The 23,836-nt window shown below is 46.1% G+C and overlaps 2 protein-coding genes across 9 annotated transcripts in view; both read right to left on the reverse strand.

Moving 5' to 3' along the window:
• Positions 1-239: 239 nt before the first annotated feature.
• Positions 240-18,864, reverse strand: LOC138745688 (transcription factor Spi-C-like). 2 transcript variants are annotated; one of them, XM_069902974.1, is made up of 6 exons: positions 18,778-18,864; positions 8,625-8,672; positions 8,443-8,536; positions 6,041-6,153; positions 4,358-4,472; positions 240-3,874 (listed from the first exon to the last, which is right to left on the reverse strand). In XM_069902974.1, exons 2-6 carry the CDS (start codon positions 8,625-8,627, stop codon positions 3,546-3,548), a joined length of 654 nt encoding a protein of 217 aa, XP_069759075.1. In that variant the 5' UTR covers positions 8,628-8,672; positions 18,778-18,864; the 3' UTR covers positions 240-3,545. The 2 variants fall into 2 exon arrangements, with proteins under 2 accessions (XP_069759075.1, XP_069759076.1); XM_069902975.1 differs by lacking the exon at positions 18,778-18,864 and adding an exon at positions 18,653-18,771.
• A 4,368-nt stretch (positions 18,865-23,232) lies between these two features.
• LOC138746272 (transcription factor Spi-C-like) overlaps positions 23,233-23,836 on the reverse strand; it is a 77,647-nt gene continuing 77,043 nt past the window's right edge. For all 7 annotated transcript variants that reach the window (XM_069904433.1, XM_069904434.1, XM_069904435.1 and 4 more), the window contains one exon: positions 23,233-23,721. In XM_069904433.1, the coding sequence (XP_069760534.1) occupies positions 23,327-23,721 (395 nt within the window). In that variant the 3' untranslated portion in view covers positions 23,233-23,326. The remainder of the gene's footprint in view (positions 23,722-23,836) is intronic.

Here is a 23,836-nt window from a genome sequence, read left to right on the forward strand (position 1 = left end):
GGGGTAACCCATGCAGTCATGGGGAATGTATCTCCAACCACCAGGAATGTAATCAACACATCTGAGAAAATGTGGAGGTAGGATGGCCTTGAAGGAGCAGAACGAGTCCAAGAGGTTAGGGGAAGATTCATGTCACCTCTCTCCCAAGCTAAGGGGATCCCCTTCACCTTGAGAAGATGTGCCCTCATGCATTTGAATCTGACACTTGGATTGTAAAAAATGTTTATTATTTTTTCAGAGTTAAGAACGGTATACACAGTAAAATACATGGTCGATCAGAAAGTCCACAGACATTCCTTACTTCCAGAAAGGCAGGATTTAGCTCAATGCAACAGGAGATGTTGTCCTCTTGCTTCATCTGTCTGGTAACAGAGCCAGTTGGTTTGGACAGAATTATGGTTTGGTGGTGGTGAAAGTAGGTTGCAGGTTAAAATCAAAGCTTAGAGAGCTGACCTGATAATTTAACCACGTGGAAAGGTTTTGGCACTAATGGTGTGGAAACAGGGAAGTCTACAGATACTGTGATTTGTAGTAAAAACACTGAAATCCTGGACGAACTCGACCAGTCTCGCAGCATCCACAGGAGATGAAAATATATTACCAACATTTTGGAGCTGAGCCCTTCTTCAAGGTATTTGGCCCTTGTGCTCAAAGATTGTACCAACATACCTCTTTGAGTGTCTTTCTGGTTCCATTCATGTCCAGTGGGCCAGTCTAACACTGTGTTGGATGGAGAGCAGAGCCAATGGACAGGCAAGCTCTGCTAATTGAAGTGTGTGGGTGGGGTCATGGCCTTGAAGGGCCAAAGGGCCTGAAGCCACACTGCTTGTCTCTGAGTCAAGACGTTACAGAGAAGGAAGGGCAGCTTTGTCATTTGGGGGTTAAATCCCAAACCTTCCTGGGGGCCAGGGTGGGGTCTGCAGGAGGAGGAGGCTTACTGCCTGACCACCTCACCCATCAACCTCAACACCCCCTCCCTCCCTCTCTCCCTCCTCCGTGGTTCCAATAGAACACTGCACAATACAGGCCCTTCGGCCCTCAATGTTGTGCTGACCATAAAAATGTACTAAACTCTCCCTACCCCGTAACCCTCCATGATTCTTCCATCCATATGTCTGTCTAAGAGTCTCTTCAATGCCCCTAATGTTCCAGCCTCCACCACTACCCTGGCAAGACATTTCAAGCCCCCACAACGTTCTGTGTAAAAAACTTTACCTCTGACGTCTCCCTGAACTTCCTTCCCTTAACTTTGTTCACACATCCTCTGAAGTTTGTGCTAATCCTGCCCTGGTAAGCAGGCGCTGGCTGTCCACCCTACCTTGTAGATTTCTTTTAAGTCTCCTCTCATCCTTCTGTGCTCCACAGAGACAAGTCCCAGCTCTGCTAACCTTGCCTCATAGACTTATTTCCCCATCCAGGCAACATCCTGGTGAATCTCCTCTGCCCCCTCTCCACAGCTTCCACATCCTTCCTGCAATGAGGTGACCACACTGAACACACACCAGAGATTTGTAGATTTGTTAGTGAGTAGTGTCCACATAATGCACTCACCCACCCAGGCCTCTCCCACAGCACCCCCATCCCTCTATGGCCAGAACCTGGAGATCAGCAGGTCTGTTGAAGGCCCCAGAGAGACCCCTCCTAATTCATATGCTGTCACCACCTGGCTCGCTCCCAACCCTCCCAGCAGCACCATGAGACTGTTCTCACAAGGACTGCAGTGACTTGAAGAAGCTTGAACCCACCTTGTCAAGGTTCATTGGTAAAAGGGCAAATAAATATTGCCCCAACCAGTGAGGTTCCTGCCCTCAGGGTGTGGGCATCTGTCATCTCTCCTGGATGGCGAGGCAGTACCTACTGTATATACATGTGTAATAGTCTAGGTTTTTGGACCAATTTTTTGAGTCAACTTTTGACCCCGGTAACTATCTGCATTGTGCGAGGCATTGGGAGTGCACATGGCCAAGACAAAGTGGCGTCTGCAGTTGGGGTGTCAGGAGCTCGGATGGATGGGCTGCTGGGGAGAGGGTCTGCGACCAGGAGCTCTGGTGGGCAAGTAGCCAGGGTGAGGGTATGTGGTCGGGGAGCCGGAAACTCGAATGGGCAGGTGACCAGGGTGTGAGTCTGTGGTGGGGGGCGTTGGGAGCTCAGGAGGCAGGCAACTGAAGCCAAAAATTGTTGGGGGGGGGGGTGACTTTTACATGGGTCATATGGAAAACATGATTTTTGGTCCTGGGGGTGGGGGATGAAGAGGGGGTTGACTATTACATGAGTATACACAGTACACTGGAACCAGTGAATTGCCACTAACAGGAAACGTGCCACACAGCTGGCACAGTCGTGAAACTGACTCACACGTGTGGCGGAGAGGTTCAGGCAATGGCTTTCACACTTGGGGAATATCAAAGTTGTGAGAATGTGGCCTCCTGACCAGGAACATCATGTGAATTCATTCGCAGTGAGAAGGAAAGGAAGTGAGTTGTGAAGAGTCAAAAGAAAGGAAGGATTTTTACAACTGATGCAACATAGAAGCTGCTTTGAGCAGAAGGAGCTCCCTCAAGCGCCAATGAAGTGGATATGGTGGACCATGGGCCTATGGGTCTGCTCCTGTGGTTTGACATGTGGCCTGCCAAACATGCAAAAGGAGTTTTGGGAAAATGCCTGATTCTAAAATAATAACTTGTTCAGTAGAAGTTGGTGGAGAATTCCATGACCTTGACTCCCTGAATGTAGAAGCATTTCCTAAATTCACTCCAAAGGCCTTCAAAAGCATCCTGTCCAGGGTGCACCACTGTGTGGGGCGGGGACTGCGAGGGGCGGGGACTGCGAGGGGCGGGGACTGCGAGGGGCGGGGACTGCGAGGGGCGGGGACTGCGAGGGGCGGGGACTGCGAGGGGCGGGGACTGCGAGGGGCGGGGACTGCGAGGGGCGGGGACTGCACTTTCTAAGACAATAAGAAGCCAGAGTGCTGTGAATATAGGTCAGGTCATCACACACATTCCCCTCTCCTCCATCACACCAACCCCCACCCTCCCCCAACAACTCCATCCATAACTCCCTCTGCCTCAGGAAAAGAGCCAACATATTAAAAGACCAAGCCCACCCTGGCCACACTATCTTCATCCCCCCTCCCCCATCAGGAAGAAGATTCATGAGTGAGGGATCGCGCAAGTTCAAGGACAGTTTCTTTCCCACTGTTATCAGACTCATGAATGAACCTCACAATAGTAGCCTGATGCTGCCTTTGTTCCGTACCACCTTTCCTCTTTGTGTAACTTTAGTGCTGTGCTTTGTTTGCTGTATGATAAATGATATGTTTACTGCTCTGCTCGCAAAACAACTTGTATCACTGCGTTTTGGTAAATGTGACAGTAAATGACTCCCTCAGAACAGCCCAGCAACAAGAAAAGATTCTCTCCCTTTTACTCCCAGCTCGATATCTTGCAGAAAGTAATTTATATTTATATAGTGTCTTTTAACATTGGAGAAGTGCCAGGGGAACTCAGAGGGCACTGTTTCTCCAGGGGCACATCTCCCATAGCAGCTCAGTTGATGATGGGGTAACTGATTGGCTTCTTGCTGCCTCCCTGCAGCCGGGCAATGATCTGCTGGCTGAACTGATAGGTCAACTTCCGCTTCACCTTGGTGATCTCACCGGTCCGAGAATAGTTCCTCAAAGCCCGAGCCATCTTCTGATAGGTCATGGTCTTCTTGTTCCCCTTCCTTCTCCCCCAGATCTCTGCCAACTTCTCCTTGTTTTGGGAGGAGAACTGGAAGAGACCTCTGGTGGGTTGGATCCACCAGATGCAGTGCCCCATCTGTGGGTTCTCCAGCATCTCAAAAAGGAATTGGAAGAGCCTTACCCTCCTCTTCCCTGCAGGGAGAAAGAGAGAGAGAGAGAGAGAGAGAGCGAGAGTGAAAGAGAGGAATTGAGTCAAGGGATTCAAAGAGAAACTAACCACTTTCCTGGTATTTCTGTTGCCGCCTGTGAACGTAGGATCGGATACTAACTAATTCCTGGCATGACAAGGTTGTTCTATCATGAGCAGCTAAAGAAATCACCGTATCTACTCGTGTAAAAGTTCATTTTTAAAAAATTCTATTTAAATTTAGACATAGAGCGGGGTAACAGGCCCATTTCAACCCATGAACCCGTGATGCCCAATTGACCTACAACCCCAGTAAGTTTTGATGGGTGGGAGGAAACTGGAGTCCCCAGGGAAAACCCACAGAGACACGGGGAGAACATCCAAACTCCTTACAGATAGCGTGGGATTCAAGCCCCAGTCCCTATTGCTGGCGCTGTAACAGCACTGCATTAACCACCCAAACTGTGTTCTGATGTTACAATCCTTACTCTTGTAGCTGTTGTTGCTTCTGAACATGCATTCTGAAGGCAAAGTTGGGCTGAATTCAGAGAGTCGAGAGCAGCCAGGGTTGTACGCACACTCTGCACCAATAGAGACCCCACGCTGCAACGAGAAGGGAAAAGTGGTCAGTAAATGGCTGGCTTGCCCATTCCCTTCCCCTATCCTGTGTGTCAGTGCCACCGTCTCAGCTTGCAATGCATTGAACAACCTCCTGATCAGTCTCTCCCTCCCCTATCTCTCTCTCTCTTTCCTTTCCCCCTGTCTCTCTCCCCTCCTGCTCTCCCTCCCTCTCTCTGCCAGGCATACGGAGCCTCTGAGAGACCACACCTGGAATATTGTTGATCCAATAAGGGACCCTTTGCCTCAGAGGGAGGGTACCAATGGTTCATTCAGTGGACAAATTCCTGGAATGTCGGGATTGTTGTACAAGGGGGCATTGGGTGGACAGGTTTGGAAGGGATCTCTGAAGCCTGTAAACCTCTGAGAGGGGTCAGGGTGCAGGAAGGCTGCTGGGGTCCAGAACTGGGGGTCTTTGACTCCGCTATGTGGCATGTAGATAAGGAGAGGGTGGTGAAGCTGCGGATCTGTGGGCTTCTACTGCGAGGCTAGACACTGCAGATTCTTCAGAAAGAGAGAGATCTCTGGATATCAGGTTCAGTGGCGTGGGAAGAGAATTGGAATGAAACAGGACCAGCTGTGAGGGGCCAAATGGCCTCTTCTTCTCCTGTGTTTCCATGTGGGTCTGTAGTTCTGAACCATGTTCATACAGGGCTCTTCAGCCCAACCTGTCCATATAGCCCTCTGTATCTATCTAAGCTAATCCCATTTACATGAATTGGGACCACACGCTTCCCTGCCTCAAGTTACTTGTCAGGATGCTTCTTAAATATTGAACATAGAATACATAGAAAATGGCCCTTCAGCCTACGTGTCTGTGCTAAACATGCAGTCCAAATCAAACTAAAATTCAGCTGCTCAACAATAAGATATCTCTACAGCCCTTCCTATTTATGTGTCTGTCTGGAAGCTTTTTAAACACTCCTAGAACCATGGGCCACATTACAGGACAGAAACAGGCCCCTTCAGCCCTTCTAGTCTGTTCCAAACCTTTTTTTTGCCTAGTCCCAGGGACCTGCACCTCGTCTATACCCCTCCATACCTCTCCCATCCATGTACCTATCCAAATTCTTCTTCAAATTCTTTTCCTGTTGTACCTGCTTCCACCACTACCCCTGACAGCCATTTCCAGGCACCAATCACTCCGTGTAAAATACTTGCCTTACACACATCTCTCAAACTTCCTCCCCTCACCTTCTCTCACTCACTGTCACTCTCACCAGTCTGCCTCTATCTCTCTTCCACTTTCTCCTGTTCTTCCTCTCTGTCACTCCTTCTTTCTCTCTCTCATTCTGTTTCCATTTCTCTCTAAATCTCCTGACTCTCTGAACCTCTTCCCTTTCTCTCTCCTTCTCCACCTGATTTCCCTTCCCCTCTCACTCCCTCTCTGTCCCTTTCCCTCCCTCTCCCCTCCTCTTCCTCCATTGTTTTCCCTCTCTCCCTCCCATCTCCTCACTCCTCTTTTCTTCCCCTTTTCTCTCTCTCCCTCCTACCCTCTCTCTCTCATTCTCTCTCTCCGATTCTCTGACTCTCCCATTATCCACAGTTCTTACCGGATGAAAGGCATAAAACTGGGATGGAAGAAATATTTCTTGAAAGGGTGAGTTCCTGTTCATGTTGGAACCAGGATGCCAACTTTCCATGGAGAATCCAAATGCACAGGATTCTGGAGGATACAGAAAACATTTGGCTGGATTGAAAAAGCCAAGTTTATTGTCATCTGATTGTACAAGTACAACCTGATAAAACAGCGTTCTCCCATCCTTGGTGTAAAACCTGCAGACACAACCAGACAGAACAGACAAACAATACATATGCAGGGCAAGTGTTTATATATCCATTTCTCTGCGGCAACCGTACCCACACTGTGATACAGCCGGCCAGGACACTCTTGATGGAGCTCCTGTAGAAATTTGGCAGGATGGTGGCCGGTAGGAATCAAATGCAGATTGGGGAGATCACAGTTTATTTTGAAGTCTTTCTTTCCCTCCTGATGTGGAGAATTTACTGGCACTCTCCGACAGAGGTTGGTGCACCAGATTCCATATTCAGTTCATCAGTGCTTCCTTTAGTTGATGGTTTTGGACAATCTCTCACTACCCCACTCACTCAGGCATCCAATACCTGTGTAAGAATCTTCTCTGTCCATCTGCCTCCCCATGCCAATTATCAGGTTCACCCTTAAATCACACAAGCAGGCCATTCAGCCCAATTGACTATACTGGCCCTTTCACTCACAGAAGCCTTTGCTCTCTCCATCCTATCTCTCCAGTGTAAGGTGCCAGTTGGAGGTCGGAATTCCTGAAGCAAGGCCTTCTTTCTCTCACTGTATGCCCAATCCCCCTTTACTTTCTGGCCCACAAGGTCATAGGATGGAAAGAGGCCAGATTTACCATCAAGGGATTAGTATGGATACATTTAAGACAGGGATGAGGAGGAACTGCTTTTCCCAGAGGGTGGTGAATCTGTGGAATTCTCTGCCAAATAAAGCAGTGGAGGCTGCCTCATTCAATGTATTTGAGAGAGATGGATAGAGTTTTGAAGGATTGAGGGTTATGGGGAATGGGCAGATTAGTCCACAGCCAAATCAGCCATGATCTTAGTGGATGGTGGGGCAGGCTCGATGGGCCAGATGGCCAACTCTTGCTCCTGTTCTGGGCAGCAGATCCAGGCATCTGATGCCCTTATTTCTGTTCTGGTGCCTCAAGGACCCCTCTAATCCCGTTTTATTCCCTTCTCCCCACGGAGAGGATCAATGAAGTCTCCCTTTGTCCTCCCCTCCATTGACGTGATCTACTGGGATCATTGTCTGAAGAGGATGCACAAAATCATTGAGGTCCCTTTCCACCCCACACACAGCATTTTCCAGCTGCTCCCGTTGGGGAAGAGAGACAGGAGGATCAGAGCCAGCACCACCAGGCTGAGGATCAGCTTCTTCCCACGGGCAGAGAGAATGCTGAACGTCCAAAGGAATGGCTCACGCTGACCCTCCGAGACTCTTACATTCATGAAATGATATTCATTTATTTATTTGTGTAGATGAAATACTTGTCCTGCATATGTATTGTTTGTCTGTATGTGTGTTATGTCTGGTTGTGCGTCTGCATGTTTTGCATCGAGGATCGGAGAACCCTGATGTGTCAGGTTGCACTTGTACAATCAGACGACAATAAACTTGACTTGAAAGACTCCCAGCTCCATTCATTTTGAGATGAGACAATAAGTTTGACTTGATTTTGAATGGCTGCCCCACAGTATCTGCCACCCACTCTCACCCTATAGTCCACTGACCGACCTCCATGTCGTTGGGAATGAGGGAGGAAATCAGAGAACCCAAAGAACACCCCCCACACAGTCACGGGGAGTGCGTGCAGATCCCACATGGACAGTAACGGAAGCTGGGATTGAACCTAGGCCGCTGGCGTGGTGACGCAGGGTCTCTGCATGCTGAGACACTGGGCAACGTCACTTTCAAACCCCATTATGTTCTCATCGGACCTTGTCAGAACATCATGCATCCTGAAGCGAAGACCCTAAAGCACTGCAACACAGACGCTGTAATTTGATTCAATGCCAGAAGGTGCTCAGGGCTGATTGGCCTCCTCATGTTCCCAATTAACACAATAAACCCATGAATGATGAAACATCCACTTTTGTGATTGTTAGTTCTTGTTGATTTCAATCCAGTTATACAGTGACCAAGAACTCTGCAAACGGAAGTGTGTGTGTGTGTGTGTGTGTGAGTGAAAATGAGTGAGTGTGTGCATATGTGTGCGTGTGATGTGTAAAATCTATACATGGTTGAGCCTGAGTGTGAAGTGTGCCCACGTGTGTGTGTTTGTGAGTTTGTGTGGATGTTTGAGTGGAGAGCCTGGATGATATGGACCCCGCCTCAGTGCCAGAGTTGAAGTCAATGCCCCGGTCCCAGAATAAGTGTGCGAACACCCACACGCACCTGAGCCCGAGGCAGCCTCCTGGTCAAGTACAAATGCTCGCTGCTGCTCATCCAAGAACTCCATGATCACTTCCAGATCCTCCACACACGGGTTCTAGATAAGGAAACAAACCTCACATCAGATCATGCCGTGTGTGAGCCATGGGGCTGCAGTGCACAGGCAAAGGAGAAACAGATCTTACCATAGTTTGGGGAGGGAGCAGTTATCCAATCTCCACTCAGATGCAGACCTGTGCTTAAGACACAGTAAATTAACATCAACCATGACAGTATACCCATTTATCACACCCACACCGAGATATACGGCCATGTATGAAGATTACATTTATAGAGCATCCACAAACATCCTACAGAGCGACAAAGCCAATGAGGTTCTTTTCGAAGAGTCCATAATAAAAGAACTCAACAGTGAAATTGAGCCAGGAAAGATCCCACAGTGACAAGGAAAGATAATCATTTTAACTACGTTTTGCATTGGGTGAATGTTGACAGTAGATGGTCCTTCTCTGTGATGTATTCAGGCCTGTTAACTTCTGCCCGCATACTAATGCCCTCTGTCAGTGCTACATTCCCTCAGCTGCGACAAGACTCATGTTTTGTCAAGACTCTCGTGTGCTGTGGAGGACACAGCAGCCGGCAAACCTACACCAGTTGTGACTGGTTGCATCACGGTCCAGTTTGAAGGTGCTAATCCACAGACAGGAAGAGGCCGCAGAGAATCGTGAGCTCGGCTAGCATTATCACGGGCATCACTCTTCAAGGACATCTACAAGAGGCAAGAAAGCAACCTCTATCCTCAAGGGCCCCCACCACCCAGATCGTGCCCTCTTTTCACTGTTACCATCGGGAAGGAAGAACAGGAGGAAAATCATGACACTGGAGAAACACAGCAGGTCAGGCAGCAATGATAAAGAGACATAACCAATGTTTTGGGCTTGAGCCCTTCATCAAGGTGAGGGGGTGCAGGAGCCTGAAACGAACACCCAGTGGCAATGGCTTCTTCCCCTCAGATTTCTGAACAATGAACCACAGACACTGCCTCACTTCCTCTCATCTTAGCACTAATTTATTTATTTTTAAATGTAATTTACAGCAATATTTGAACCTGTGAAGCTGCCACGAAACGGTGAATTTTATGACATGTTCATGACAATAAATTCAGATTCCTGACAAAGGTTCTTTGACCTGTAATATCTGTCTCACGTGCCGCAGATGTTGCCTACTTGTCTTGCAGCCTGTTACACAGACACACAATCACATGCTGGTTTGTGACCTAACTCCGATGTTCAGACTGTGCCCTTAGCCTTGTACCACCTGCTCTGCTTGTGTTCCCTGCTCAGGCTACCCTCCCACTTTAAAATGTGCGATTAAAGGGGAACTAATAGAGACTGATGAGACGAGAGGCATAGATAGGGTGAGCAGCCAGCACCTTATCCCCAGGGTGGCAATGGCCAATACCAGAGGACATCTGTGTAAGGTGAGTGGAGGGAAGTTTAGAGAAGATGTCAGGGGTAAGTTTTTTTTTTTTTTTTTTACACAGTGAGTTGTGGGTGCCTGCAATGCATTGCTGGGGGTGGTAGTGGAGGCTGGTACAATAGGGACCTTAGACAGGCACACAGATGCAAGAAAAATAGAGAGTTATGGGTGCGAGAGAGATATTAGGTTGTTGTGGAGTTGGTCTACATAGGTCAGCACAACATTGTGAGCTGAAGGGCCTGTGCTGTGCTGTAATGTTCTGTGTTTAGAACTTTCCACATTGCAAGGAGTACAAATCTAGTTTGTCCAATGTAGTCTTGTAGTTCAATCTTTTGGGAGTCCAAAGTAACCTACCCTCTTCACCCTTCAGGTCTAATCTCCTTCGCTGCAGGAGTGGTCCCCAGAACTGCCCAAGATGTTCTGGGGATGGTCAAATATGTTAATAATTCATCATCAATTCCTTGACTTTAGCTTCCTTTATCTTAGAGCAAGACGATCACATCATTTCTGGACAGCCATTAAACCATCATCTATTGACATTCCCTTAGCTAATTCAAATAATTCATCACTCATTAGAATCCATTTTGTTTTTCACACAGAGAGTGGTAGGTGCATGGGATGCACTGGTGCCGGCAGGTTCAATAGGATGACACAAGAGATTATTAGAAAGGTACGTGGAACTGAGAAAAGTGGAGAGTTATGTAGTGGGGAAAGAAGACCATTTTTGGCAAGAAGATCGCTTGCTCCAGGCAGTGTCGAATTAACTACCATCTGGGCCCCTAGGCTGAGCTCTAGCAAGACTCCCCCTGACTTGCTCCCCTGCCCCACCCATTGTGGAATAAAGTGATTGTGACATTAAATAACTTACGAGAGGTCTTCAAAGTGGTCAATATCGACTCCTTGGGGATTGATGGGACTATCCAAGTGGTTGAAAAATGCCAGGTGTTCAAAAGGGGGTTGATTGAACTTTTGAGGTTGAAAGAACTGTAGAATTCAAGGTGCCCGCCCCTGCCCAGGAGCCAAAAGTCCCTTCCCCTGCCCAGGAGCCCAAGGTCCCCGTCCCTGCCTGGGAGCCCAAGTTCCCCACCCCTGCCCGGGCACCCAAGGTCCCCATTCCTGCCCGGGCACCCAAGGTCCCTGCCACTGCCCGGGTGCCCAAGGCCCCCACTCCTGCCCTGGAGCATTTTTCTTGTTGGGAATCTGAGGTGCCTGCTCCCTTCTGAGCCTCTAGGCTTCAGCCTAATGGGTCCAACGATGAAATAAGTTTCTATCATGATGAGACCTCCCACTAATCAACTGTTATTTCAAGCAATGATGCCTCACTCACTACGGACAATTACTGAACGTCCTGGTGAATGTCAACATCTCCTATCTCTTACACTTTTCTTTTTTCAATTTTTCAAAATCAAACAGTATCACATTTGAAAGAACAATTATTTTTAATGTATTTTCTTTTAATATAATTCACTTCTCAGATACAAACACTATGTCAGCTTACTTGTAATTTCCTTCCTTCTCCCCAGAATTTGGAAAATTAAACAACAACTAAAACAATTAAAGTGAAAAAATGGTAAAGAGAAATTCAGCGTCTAATTGCCTTCCACTCTTTGAAGGGCTTTGCTGCTGTTGTCTTGATGTATTTTGTTGGCTTTTTAGAACTGTGGGCTGTTGTTATCACTGGGCACCAGAGTGTTCTAGATAAGATTGCCATATTTTGGCAAAAATATTGTACTTATTTCTTCAATTACATGTTATTTTCTCCATGGGCACACAGTTGTGCATCTCCGTGGACCATCGAGTGATGAGAGGAGGGAGTCAGACCTCCAAATGATGGCAATGGATTTTTTTGCTACTGACAGGGCAATGTCTACAAATTTAATTTGGAATTTAGTTTAGGTTTCCCAATAAATACAGTTCTGGATCCAGCAGGAAGTCTGTTCCCGTAATCCTAGTTAATATATGAGATAATTCCAACCAAAAGGGTTTCACCATCACACAGGTCCATGTGGGGTGTATAAAGGTACCAATAATCTAACCCACATCAGAAGCACATTTCCGATATCTCTGATTTTCCTTTATGTAATTTTTGTGGGAGATAGAATTGGTGCAAGAAATTATATTGTACCCATCTTAGTTGGGCTTTGATCACCGATGTTACACTTTCCCTACATTAATCTGACCAATGCACTTTATCATTCATTGTTCCCAAATCCGTCTCCCACTTCTTCCTCGACATTTGCAGGCCCAGTTTTGGGCTCTCACTTTGAAGTACAAAGTACATTCTGGATATAAATTTGGGAACACCACCCCCAGCTAAAGTAGCCCTTCCACCTCGTTCCCTTCAGTGGAGGTCATAGTAGGGCCCAATTGTTCCCTCAGGAAGGATGTTAACTGGAGAAAGTAGTGAAAGGTTCCAGTAGGCAAATCATATTTATCCTTCAGTTGTTCAAAGGACATGAGCTATCTATTCTCATATCTTTTACACTTTTCAAATGCAACATGGAATTAAGTTGAGTCATGATGATTGTCTGATGAACACTGTATCCAGGTCTATCACAGGCTCTGACCCCCCCTCTATTGCAGACATCTGTGAGAGGTGCTACTTCAAAAAGGCAGCCAACATCAAAATGGACACCCACCACCCTGGTCACAGCCTCTTCTCACTGTTCCCTTCAGGATAAGGTACGGGGGGGGCGTGGCAAGATGGCGTAGGGAACAGACGTGCCTTCCAGACCTCTCCTGACTCTGATTTATTGTTTGGTCTTTAAGTGCCCATTAAAGTTCTTTTAAAAGTTTATAAATAATAAGAGGTGTTGGATTAGTGCCTAATGGTTTATATGCAAAAAAAAGGTAAAAGAAAACATCAACAGACTGTTAAAAAACTACATTTTCCGAAATTGTCTGAGCCTACTTGTTAACAAGAAGCCAGGTCTCAGCGTAGAATGGATCCAGAGGAAGACGTACAGAGTTCGGCATTGAAGCTCCGTTTTAAGCCGGTGAGGCTCTTTGAAGGTCACATTCAACAGCTTTCGGACCAAAGAGCTGGACGGGTGCCAGTGTTTCACACAACGGCCACTGTGAGTGCTGTTACTCAGACTTTGACAGTTGAATCAGCTGGGGCGCCACCAGCTGGAGAGTTAAAGAGTTGTCATTCGACTGCTATAGTGGTGGCGCCGCAAAATGCACCTTTAATTACAACGGTTTTTCCAGACATCGATTCAGTGAAGATGATTAAAGAGATTTGGCTTAAAGATAACTCTGATCTTCAGTCTCCTGGCATTGCTGGGGGGACTTTGAGAGGGATTTTTATACGAAGTCAAACTGATAGAAAAGATACTAAATTAAGGGAAGGGACAGAAGATCCCGTGGTCTCTAAGGAACAGCAAGACCCCATTATGCCTGAACCTACTTCTGTTGAAATGTCTGTTAAGGATCTTGAAGATAAGATGTATTCTGTATCGAGTCACTTAGCTAATTTTGTGAACCTGTTTATTTCCAAGATTAATGCGATGGCGGAAGTCATTAATGGAGCTTTTAAGCTTGAAACCATTGAAAGATTTGAAATGTGTGATCAAGGTTTAGTCGATGCACAGGATCAACTACAAGATGAAAATAGAATAATTGAAACATTGCAGATCCAAAATAAAAATTTAGCAAAAAAGGTTGATTATTTGGAGAATCAATCTAGACGGAACAACGTGAAAATTGTTGGTTTGCCAGAAGGGATAGAAGGACCAGATCCAAGAAAATTTTTTACTGAATGGATTCCACGAGTGTTAGGACAGGATAAATTCCCTGAAGGTTTAATACTGGAACATGCTTATAGAGTTTTAAGAAGAAAATCTTTTTCAGGACAGAATCCAAGATCTGTTTTGATCCGTTGTTTAAACTATTGTGACAGAGAGACAATTTTACGTACGGCTATTAGAAATGCCCAGCAAAATAGATCTCTTTTGATGGTTCAGAATAATCCTGTTTTCTTCTATCAAGATTTGAGTCAAGAAATTATGTTTCAACGACGCGAATTTAATTCTGTGAAAGAACAGTTGTGGAAAAAAGACATAGGACAACATTCAGGTATTCTGCAGTACTGAAGATTTTTTAGGATGGAAATTAGCCAAAGTTCTTTGACAATCCTAAAGAGGTTATGGACTTTGCTTAGTCTCTACCAATCATGCAGTTTCAGGAACGATGTAGTCCTTCAAGGTCTCCAAAGAGAGTAGAGATGTAAGGTGGGATCCAGATTTTTAAAAGAAATGGAAGCAATGGTGACCGAAGTGGTAACGTTGATTTAAAAAAATAAATCTTTTACCTTTTTTTTTTGAGAAGAGTTTAAATAGTTTAAATAATGATGATAGTTTAATGAAATGGGAGTTGGGAGAGGGAACTGGGTGGGCACTAGTTTCCAGAAGTCATCAGCTACCTGTGAGTTATCTCACACCCAATATTTTGGGGGAGTTACCGCTTTGGGCGGTTTAAACAGGAGGAGGTAGTTGTGACCTCCGACCTGTTTTTTTTTCTTTTTAATTTTTGGGTTAAGAAGTGAAGGTTTTTTTAAATTATTTTTTAAAAATAAATATATTTTTTTAAATTCTTTTTGTTTTCTGATTGTAATTGAGAGGGAATTAGTAGGTTTTTTTTTCTCTCTCCTTTTTTTTCTCTTTTTTTGGGGGGTTTCTCTTTTTTCTTTCTTTTTTAAGAGGATGATGTCACAGAAGATAATAAGTCAAAAACTGAGGATGTTGAATTAGATGAAGAGGAAGATGAGGGGAAAGGTGATAAGAAGAAAAAGAAGAAAATTAAGTACAAATATATTGAGGGAGAAGAGTTTAATAAAATTAAGTTAATCTCGATAGAGAATTTTGAAGATGTTATAAATGAAGAATATGGAGAATTTTATAAGAGTTTGAACTTTTTTTATATAAGGGGAGGGGAAGGGAATAAAAAGTTTATCTGATTGTTTTTCGAAGGGATGTTTTTGTTCTCTCGATGAATTATAAAGGAAACTTGGTATTAATGGAAATTCTGTATTTATGTATTATTAATTATGATTTTTTGTATAACAGATATGTGGTTGATATATGATTTTAATATTTGAACTTAGTTTTAAAGTGGATTTCATTTGTTAAATACATGTATTATGTTTGATTTAAATATATGTTTAAGGGTATTATTTTAGTATTGATTTTTTTTTGTTGTTAGTAATTTTTTTTGTTGTTAAGTTTTATCCTTTTTTTTGTAAGTGGGGTTTTTTCTATTTTATTTACAACATTGTTAATTAATTCTTCACTCTTTATTTTGGGGGGGAGGGTTGGACTAATTTTAAATTAGATGATTAATGTTGTGTTATAATTATTGGGGGGGTTAATTTGTGTAGTTTAATGATGTAGTATTCTAATTTTTATTATCTTATTTTTTATTATTTCTTTAAATGTAATTTTTATTTTATTCATGTCATAAAATTTTAAATAAAGTTAAAAAATAAAGGATAAGGTACAGAAGCCTGAAGACTGGCACTCTAGGTTCAAGAATAGTGATCAGGCTCTTGAACCTCCCCTTGGTACATTGACCCACCCCACAAAAAAGACTGCCTGTGCTAGTGTAACGCCACTTCTTCTTTTCCACTAGGGGCCTTGCGAATATTTATTATGTATCTTTTGTAATTCTCGTCTCTTTTAAATTTAATTTGATGAAGATCATTGCACTTGGGTTTTTGTTCAGCTACAACAAGTAAGAATTTCAGTGCAAGGTACATTGTACAATGTATATGACAGTAAACTTATTTCCATTCCTATTATATTCCCTGAGATGGTACACACATTTCAATATTAACGAACCCTGCCTCTTGCTGGATCTTGAGGAATCTTCTCAAAACTCACTTCCATCTGCAATTTATTCAAAGAGTTCCGTTTCCTCCATGTAATTCCATAAAGAAAGCTCACCTACCATTCTGATGCCCCCCCCCCCCCTTCCTCTCTGTCCTTAACTCAGACTCTCCCTGTAGAGTTGAGAGCAAAATTTCAGATGATCTTCTTGCTTCACGTCATTTAGTTTTATTCTGTTTCCGTCCATCTCCTGATCCACCTTCCCATCTCCTCTTTACAACCAGCTTGTTTATCAAGGCCTGAGGAACTCGTTGGGTACCCGTCGGGTCAGACTGCATCTATGGAGCAGCGTGGATATTCAACGCTTCATATGGACTTGATAGAGGGTTTGAACCAAAACCATCCGGTGATCTTATCCCTCCACAGGTGCTGACTGACCCAGAGTCCTCCAACAGATTGTTTTTCTCTTCAGATTCCAGCATCTGCAGTTTTTTGTGTCTCCATCTTTATTATCCTCTCCTGACTCTGCTTCTCTCTCCACAGATGCTGGATGACCTGCTGAGTGTTTCCAGAACTTCTAACAGCATTCTGGCTGGTTGCATCACTGTCTGGTATAGAGGCGCCAACTCTCAGGACAAGAATAAACTCCAGAGTGCTGTTAACTCAGCCTGCGACATCACAGGCCCCAGACTTCACTCCATTGAGGACTTGAGGTGGTGTCTTAAAAAACCAGCCTCGATCCTCAAACACCCCCCCCCCCCACCACCCAGGCCAGGCCCTTTTCACTCTGCTACCATTGGGAAAAAGGTCCAGGAGCCTAAAGACGAGCACTTAGCGGCACAAGGACAGCTTCATCCCCACCGCCATCAGATTCCTGAATGATCAATGAACCACAGACACGTCCTCACTTGGAGTCTTCGTGCTCTATTTTTATTTATTGTTGTAAGGTGGTTTATATGGATATTTGCTCTGTGAAGCTGCCGAAAAACAATGAATTTCAAGACTTGTTCATGACAATAAATTCTGATATTTTTCCTTCAGATTTCCAGCATTTGCACGTAGCTGCTTTTCCTCATCCTCTGGGACATGAATCATGGCCTTTTTCCAACAGAATCCATCCTAATCATCTCCACTTCCCATCAACTGGATCTTTTCTTAATCCTCCCAACATTTCACAAGATCACCAGATATAGGAGCAGAAGTGAACCAATTAGCTCTGAGTCCGCTCCGCCAATCTAATCATGAGCTGATCCATCCTCCCACTCAGCCCCACTCCCTGGCTTTCTCCCCGTAACCCTTGATGTACTGTCAATCTCTGCCTTAGATACACCCAACGACCTCCCTGACACAGCCACCTGTGGCAACAAGTTCCATGGGCTCACGACCCTCTGGCTGAAGAAATTTCTCCGTATCTTTATTTCAGATCATATTTTCCTTCTTTAGCCTGCCTCTGCCTTGGACAAGATCCAGAGATTGTACTCTAAAATTTAGATCCTAACCAGAGGTACCCTCCTTAACAGGACCTGTTGCTACTTGTATACAAACAAGTTGGATTAACAGGTGATCTCAGCGCAGATATGGCCGCCGGTTCTAGATAACCCTTTTGAGATTTACAAGAACTAAAGCTCTAAAGTTTCAAAATCATGAGACAGGGGATCCATGGTTACACTGTTACAGTGCCAGCGATGGGGACCTGGATTTGAATCCCGCACTGTCTGTAAGGAGTTGGTACGTTCTCCCCACGTCTGTGTGGGTTTTCCCCGGGGCTCCAGTTTCCTCCCACCCTTCAAATCATACTGGGAGTTTATAGGTCAATCGGGTGTAACTGGGCGGCACAGGCTCATGGGCCAGACTAAATCCTTTTTAATTAAAAGTTTAAATTTTTAAAAATTAAATTTTGAAAGAAATTAAAAGAAATGGCTGTATTGATTCAATGACTTGGAGGAGGAAGTGGAGGGATTGGTTAGTGAGCTCGCAGGCTCATAGGTTGGAGGTGGTTTGGATAGTGTAGAAGGTTGTGGGATATGGACAGTATACCAAGTCGGGCAGATAAGTGGCAGATGGAGTTCAACCTGGAAAAGAGTGAAGGGTTGCACTTTGGAAGGTCGAACTTGAAAGTCCAGAACAAAGTTACTGGCAGGATTCTTAAAAGTGTGGAGGAACAGAGGGATCTTGAGGTGCTGGTCCAGAGATCCCGCTAGGTTGCTGTGCCCAGTGGTTGGGTGGTTAAGGAGGTGTTAGCTGGGGGTTGAGTTCAAGAGAGATTAGTTATTGCAACACACTTAGAGTATTGCATTCACCTCTGGTTGTCTCATTACAGAAAGGATGGGGAAACATTAGAGAGAGCACAGATGAGATTGACCAAGATGCTGCCCGGTTTAGAGAACATCTTACGAAGAAAGATTGAGCGTGCAAGGGCTTTTCTCTTTGGAGCGAGGGTACAAGATTATGAGAGGCATCAATACAATGGGCAGCCAACACCTTTTCCCCAGGACGGCAATGGCTAATATCAGAGGGCATCTGTTTAAGGTGAGTGGAGGAAAGTTTAGGGGAGACGGCAGAGGTCCTTCCTTCACACAGAGAGCGGTGGGGCCTGAAGGAAACGTTGCTACATAAAGAAGGCTGCTAAATTTTTCCAGCACTTTCGTGTATTGGGTGTGAGGGAGGGAGGGATGGGTTAGTTTGACATGGAGTTGGTTGGCACAACATTGTGGGCTGAAGGGTCTGCACTGTGTTGTAATGTAACACAAACATACGCACACACCTACCCCCTTATTCCCTGGCCACACACACACAGTGCCCACCCCCTGCCCACCGGGAAGCTGCTCCCCCCCCCCCCCCCACCCCCCCCACTGGGCTCGGGACCCTCGGCTCAGAAGCAGGACGTCCCAGCGCAGGATTCTCCGTACCTGTGTCCCCCGCGCCACGCTCCCTCCCAGGACAGGCTCCTGCACCGCGGTGTCCGTGGCGGTCGGAGGCACCGGCGGTGAACGGGACCCCTGTCCCAGCGCAGTAACGGAGGTCTGTTACTCACCGGCTCCAGCAAAAGTGCATGTCCCGCCGGCCCCTGCATCCTGTTTATACCCCGGGGGCCGGCGTCCTTGGCGAAGACAAGCCACCCCTCTCCCCCCTTGCTGGCTCCTCCCCGTGTCCCGCAGTCCAACGCTCCTATCCCTGAAGCGACCAGCACCCCGCCCCCAGCCTGGGAATGCCCCCGGCACCCATTTATCCCGGGGTGTCAAACCCAACCTGATCAGGCCGCACAGCATCAGAGACAGGCAGGTATGGACAGGTGTAACAGCCAGATGTTGGACATTCAGACAATGGGGACAGACAGATGTGTGGGGAAAGGGAAGTGTGGAGTATCCAGGTATGGGGAGGCCAGGTGTTGGATATCTGGGATAGGGTATCCAGGTGTGGGATAACCACATGCGCAGGAAGCAGACAGACGTGGGACAACCAGATGTTGCAGCATTCTGCATGTGGTGGACAGATGTGTAGGATGTACCAGGAGGGTAATAGCCAGGTTTGGCAGATCTGAGTGCAGGTGTGAGGGGCTGACAGGTGATGAACAGACAGGTGTGTGGGGGGATGGACAGGTGTGTGGAGGGATGGACTGGTGAGGGGACAGACAGGTGTGTGCGGGGACAGACAGGTGAGGAAATGAACAGGTAATGTGATGGACAAGTGTGTATGAGAAGATAGACAGGTGAGGAGCAGACAGGTGAGAAGATGGACAGGTGTGTGGGGGATAGACTGGTGAGGAGTAGACAGGTGAGAAGATGGACAGGTGTGTGGGGATAGACAGGTGAGGAGCAGACAGGTGAGGACACAGACAGGTGAGTGTGGGGACAAACAGGGGAGGGGATGGACAGGTGTGAAAAAGGATAGACAGTTGTGTGAGGGATATACAGGTGTGAGAAGAGACAAAGGTGAGGAAAGAGCCAGGTGTTGGACCCCAGGTCCAGATGAATCTGGCCAACCTCCATATGTGTCTGCTGCTGGAATGAAAATCCCCAAGGTGCCAGATGTTAGCTCAGCTCTAAATCCAAATGTTGTGTTGTCACTGATGTTGCCTCGGGCATGGGCACTGACCTGCCCCTTTACCCTCTGCCTCAGCTGGTGGATCCTTGGGTTCAGGTTGTAGGGGGAACCTTCTAGGGATCCTTGAGTTCAGGAGTCCTGGTGGGGAGACCACCTTGCTGTAGATGAGCAGCTGCTGTGCCTGTGGGAGGAATCCATCCCCCGGTGGGGAGCATTCACTGGGAACACTGCGTTCCCCACCCCACCTCCACATTGATGTGATTTACCCGCAATGTGAATATTCTTCTTCCCTGCCTTGGCCATTTCCACATTGTTTGTCCAGCCCTAAATGCCAAGATGTGGAGGGAGTGCATGCACCTCCTGGACTGGGGGAGAGGAGGGTGGAGGAATCGTTGAGATCCTATCTTTTCCCCTCTGCCATCAGATTTCTGAACAAACAATGATCTTCCTTTACATTTCACTTTTTTGCACTGGTAATTTATTTATTAAAATCTTGTATTTACGGAATTGTAATGTATAGTAAATCTGCACCTTGTTCTCCACAATTACTGCTTCTGCAAAACAACACATTTCACGACATGTTCATGACATTAAATCTGTTTCTGATTTCTGAACTGTTGAAAGGACAAGTGAATAGGCCCTTTGACATCCTTTCCATTTCTCTTGCATATCACAGGTTTGTACAGCCCTTCAGTCCATGTGTCCAGGCTGACCTTTTTGCCAATTCCAACCCATCCCATTTGCCCACGTTTGGACTGAATCCTGTTTCAGCTTGCCGATGTGTCTGTCTGCATGCCTCTTAAACGGAGCAATTCTGTCGTCAAGTCAAGTTGATTTCATCTGATTGTACAAAACACACAGACATAACACACATACAAACAGAACATATGCAGGACAAGTATTTCCTCTAGAAAATTAATATTGTTTTGTCCAAATGAGAGCCTCGGATGGTCAGTGTGAGCAGCTCCTTTGGTCGTTCAGCATTCTCACTGCCTTGGAAAGAAGCTGTTCCTCAGCCTGGCTCTAATACTCCTGTACCTCTTCTCCAACAGGAACAGCTGAAAGATGCCATGCCCAGGGTGGAAGGGGTCTTCAATAGTTTTGTGCACCCTCTTCAGCCAACGACACATTGGTGTGTCCTCTCTGCCTCTCTTATGGTCCTGTGGATTGATCTCCGATCCGTTTCTCTACAGCAACCACGCTGTACTGTGATTCAGCCGGTCAGGATGCTCTCGATGGAGCTCCAACAGAAGGTTGGCAGGATGGTGGCCGGAGGCCTTGCCAGCTTCAGTCTTCTCAGGAAGTGCAGTCACTGTTGTACCTTCCTGACAAGTGAGGAGATGTTGAGTGTCCACTATTTAGTGAACTCCAAGGAACTTGGTGCTCTCCACTCTCTCTACTACAGAGTTGTTGTTGTGTAGTGGAGGATGGTCGTTCCTGTTCCCCCTGAGATCCACGATCATCTCCGTCATCTTATCCACATTGAGACTCAGGTTGTTCCTCTCGCACCATTTCACAAGATTTTCCACCTCTTCTCTGTAGTGTGACTCATCATTGTTGCCAATTAGGTCAACGACTTGTGTCATCTGCAAACTTGATGACACTGTTGAAGCTGGACCTGGTGATGCAGTCGTGGGTCAGTAGTGTGAACAGGAGCGGCCTGAACGCACAGCCTTGAGGTGTTCTGCTACTGATATCTTCATCAACTCCAGCAGTGCGTTCCAGATAGCAACGACTTGGAATACTATACACAGTCTGGTCATTGGGATGTGGGAATAATCTCATTAAAATGGAAGGGGTGCAGGCCAGATTCACTGGGAGGTTACCAGGACTGGAATATGTGGCTAGAAGACAGATGTCATTGTTGAACAGGATATAAAAATTGTTCCAGGGAACTGGTAATGTAAGTGATAAGGAGAGACTGGAACTTTTCTTGCTGGAGTATTGGAAGTTGAGGGGGAACCTTATAGATCAGTGGTCCTCAACCTTTTACTTTCCACTCACAAAATCTTAATTAATCCCTTCTGAACCACAGAGCACTGATAGCATAGGATGCATGGAAAGAAAGAGGTTGAGAAACACTGTTATAGAGGTTTAGGAAATCTTGAGGTTTATAGACAAGTTGAATGGTCATAATCTCTATCCAAGTGTAGGAGAGTTGAAAACAAGAGATACAGGTTTAAGTTGGGGAGGGGTGATTTAAAGGGGACTTGAGGGGCACCATTTTCTCACAGAGGGTGGTGGGTGTGTGGAACGAGCTGCCAGAGGAAGTGGTGGATGTGGGGACAGTTACAAGATTTATATGACATTTGGACATGGATAGGGAAGGTTTAGGAAGTTGGGGCCAAATGCAGGTAAATGGAACTCACTCAGATAGACCACTGGGATGGCACGGACAAGTTGGGTCAAAGGGCCTGTTACCATGCTGTAAAGCTCCAGGACTCTAGGTCACTCTCTGGGTATTCAACTGGATTTGTTTTGTATTGAGTCTCACTATACAACATCCCTCTTCCCTGTATATATCTTGTTCTCTACACTCAACTGCCGACCTCTTTAGCCAAACCCCCCTCTCTCAGCCTAGATCTCTCCTAAAGTATAATTCCCCTGTGACCAAGGAACACCATTCCAGATTAAGGTGGGGTGGGGGGGTGGGAGGAAGAGGAAGATAGAGTTGTTTTACTTTATATGTATATATATATACATATAAAGGAGAAGGGGAAAAATAAATATTCCCAATTACAGTAGTGCAAGAAAAAAAAGTTGCATTTCAATAGTGCAGTCAGGTCTTTTGTGGTGCCAGAGTAGTTTGCATAGTGCAGGGAGATTCAAGAACATATTAGCCGTTGGGAAAAACTGTTCCTGGCTCCATCCCGAATGAGGTGAAGAGACGGACAGGTGAGTGTGGGGATGGACAGGTTCCATCCAGAATGAGGGCTCTCAGGGGAGGCCATTTACCGCTGTGATGAGAAGAAACCGTGCCAAGAGCTGTAAACATGGGGTACTCCCTGCCACAGGAAGTTGTCAAGGCCATTTCTTTAGATCTATTCAAAGGGGAGATGGACAAGGTTCTGTGAGCTAAAGGGATCAAGAGGTCTGGAGAGAAAGCAGGAATGGCGGACTGAGGTCACATGATCAGATGTGATCGTATTGAATGGCGGAACAGGCTCGAAGGGCCAAATGGCCATCTCCTGCACCTATTTCTGTGATTCTATTACGTTACCCTCTGAAAACTTATACTTTAACCCTGTTTAACTCAAGTCAGGACATACACTGTATTAAGTGGGGAATTCTTAATTGGTCATGAAAACAGATAATGCTGGAAGCACTCAGCAGGCGGGGCAGTATCTGTGGAGAGGGAAGCAGTCAATGTTTCGGGTGAAAGAGACTGCAGTAATATGTTGTAGAGTACCTGCCTGCACGCTGCATACACTCACACACACACAGGTTTTAAAATATGGGAGAACTTTATATTTACAAGTAGGAATGTGTTTTGTGTAGTTGTTGGGACAATTGGCACCATGAGGATGTGTCCAAGTTGTTCATGAGGTGTGGTCCTGTAACAACTCATTGTAGCTGTAGTTGAGGTGCCAGTGGTCCCAGCTGTAGTGTTGGTGGTCACTGTGGGGACAGGGGGAGGCCATCCCACCTCCCAGTCTCTGCAAGACCTGTGCGTCGAAGCGGTAGGTGAGCTTCCTGCGGACCTTCACAATCTCACCAGTGCGGCTGTAGTTCCTGAGGGCGCGGGCCATCTTCTGGTAGGTCATGGTCTTGCGATTGCCCTTCCTCCTGCCCCACATCTCGGCCACTTTCTCCTTGTTCTTGGAGATGAACTGGAAGACACCGGTCTTCCTGTCCACCCACTGAATGCAGTCAGACATCTCTGAATCTCGCAGGGATTCACTCAGGAACTCGTAGAGACGAAGCCTCTTCCTGCCTGAAACAGAGGTTGGAGTGAACAGAGAAACACAGGAAATGGAGATGCTGGGATCTTGAGTAAACAGGAGGGAGCTGGAAGGACCCTCTGACACAGGCAGCATCAAGGATCCTGA

The sequence above is a fragment of the Narcine bancroftii genome, chromosome 11 (genome assembly GCF_036971445.1).
Source record: "Narcine bancroftii isolate sNarBan1 chromosome 11, sNarBan1.hap1, whole genome shotgun sequence".
NCBI classification, from domain to species: domain Eukaryota; kingdom Metazoa; phylum Chordata; class Chondrichthyes; order Torpediniformes; family Narcinidae; genus Narcine; species Narcine bancroftii.

Bases quoted from the DNA above. Each gene is read 5' to 3' on its own strand.
- LOC138745688 (XM_069902974.1), bottom strand. The intron at 6,154-8,442 runs GTGCGTGTGGGT...TGTATCCTCCAG, and splicing joins GGAGGCTGCCTCGGGCTCAG to AATCCTGTGCATTTGGATTC. The intron at 3,875-4,357 runs GTAAGGATTGTA...TTCTCCCTGCAG, and splicing joins AAGCAACAACAGCTACAAGA to GGAAGAGGAGGGTAAGGCTC.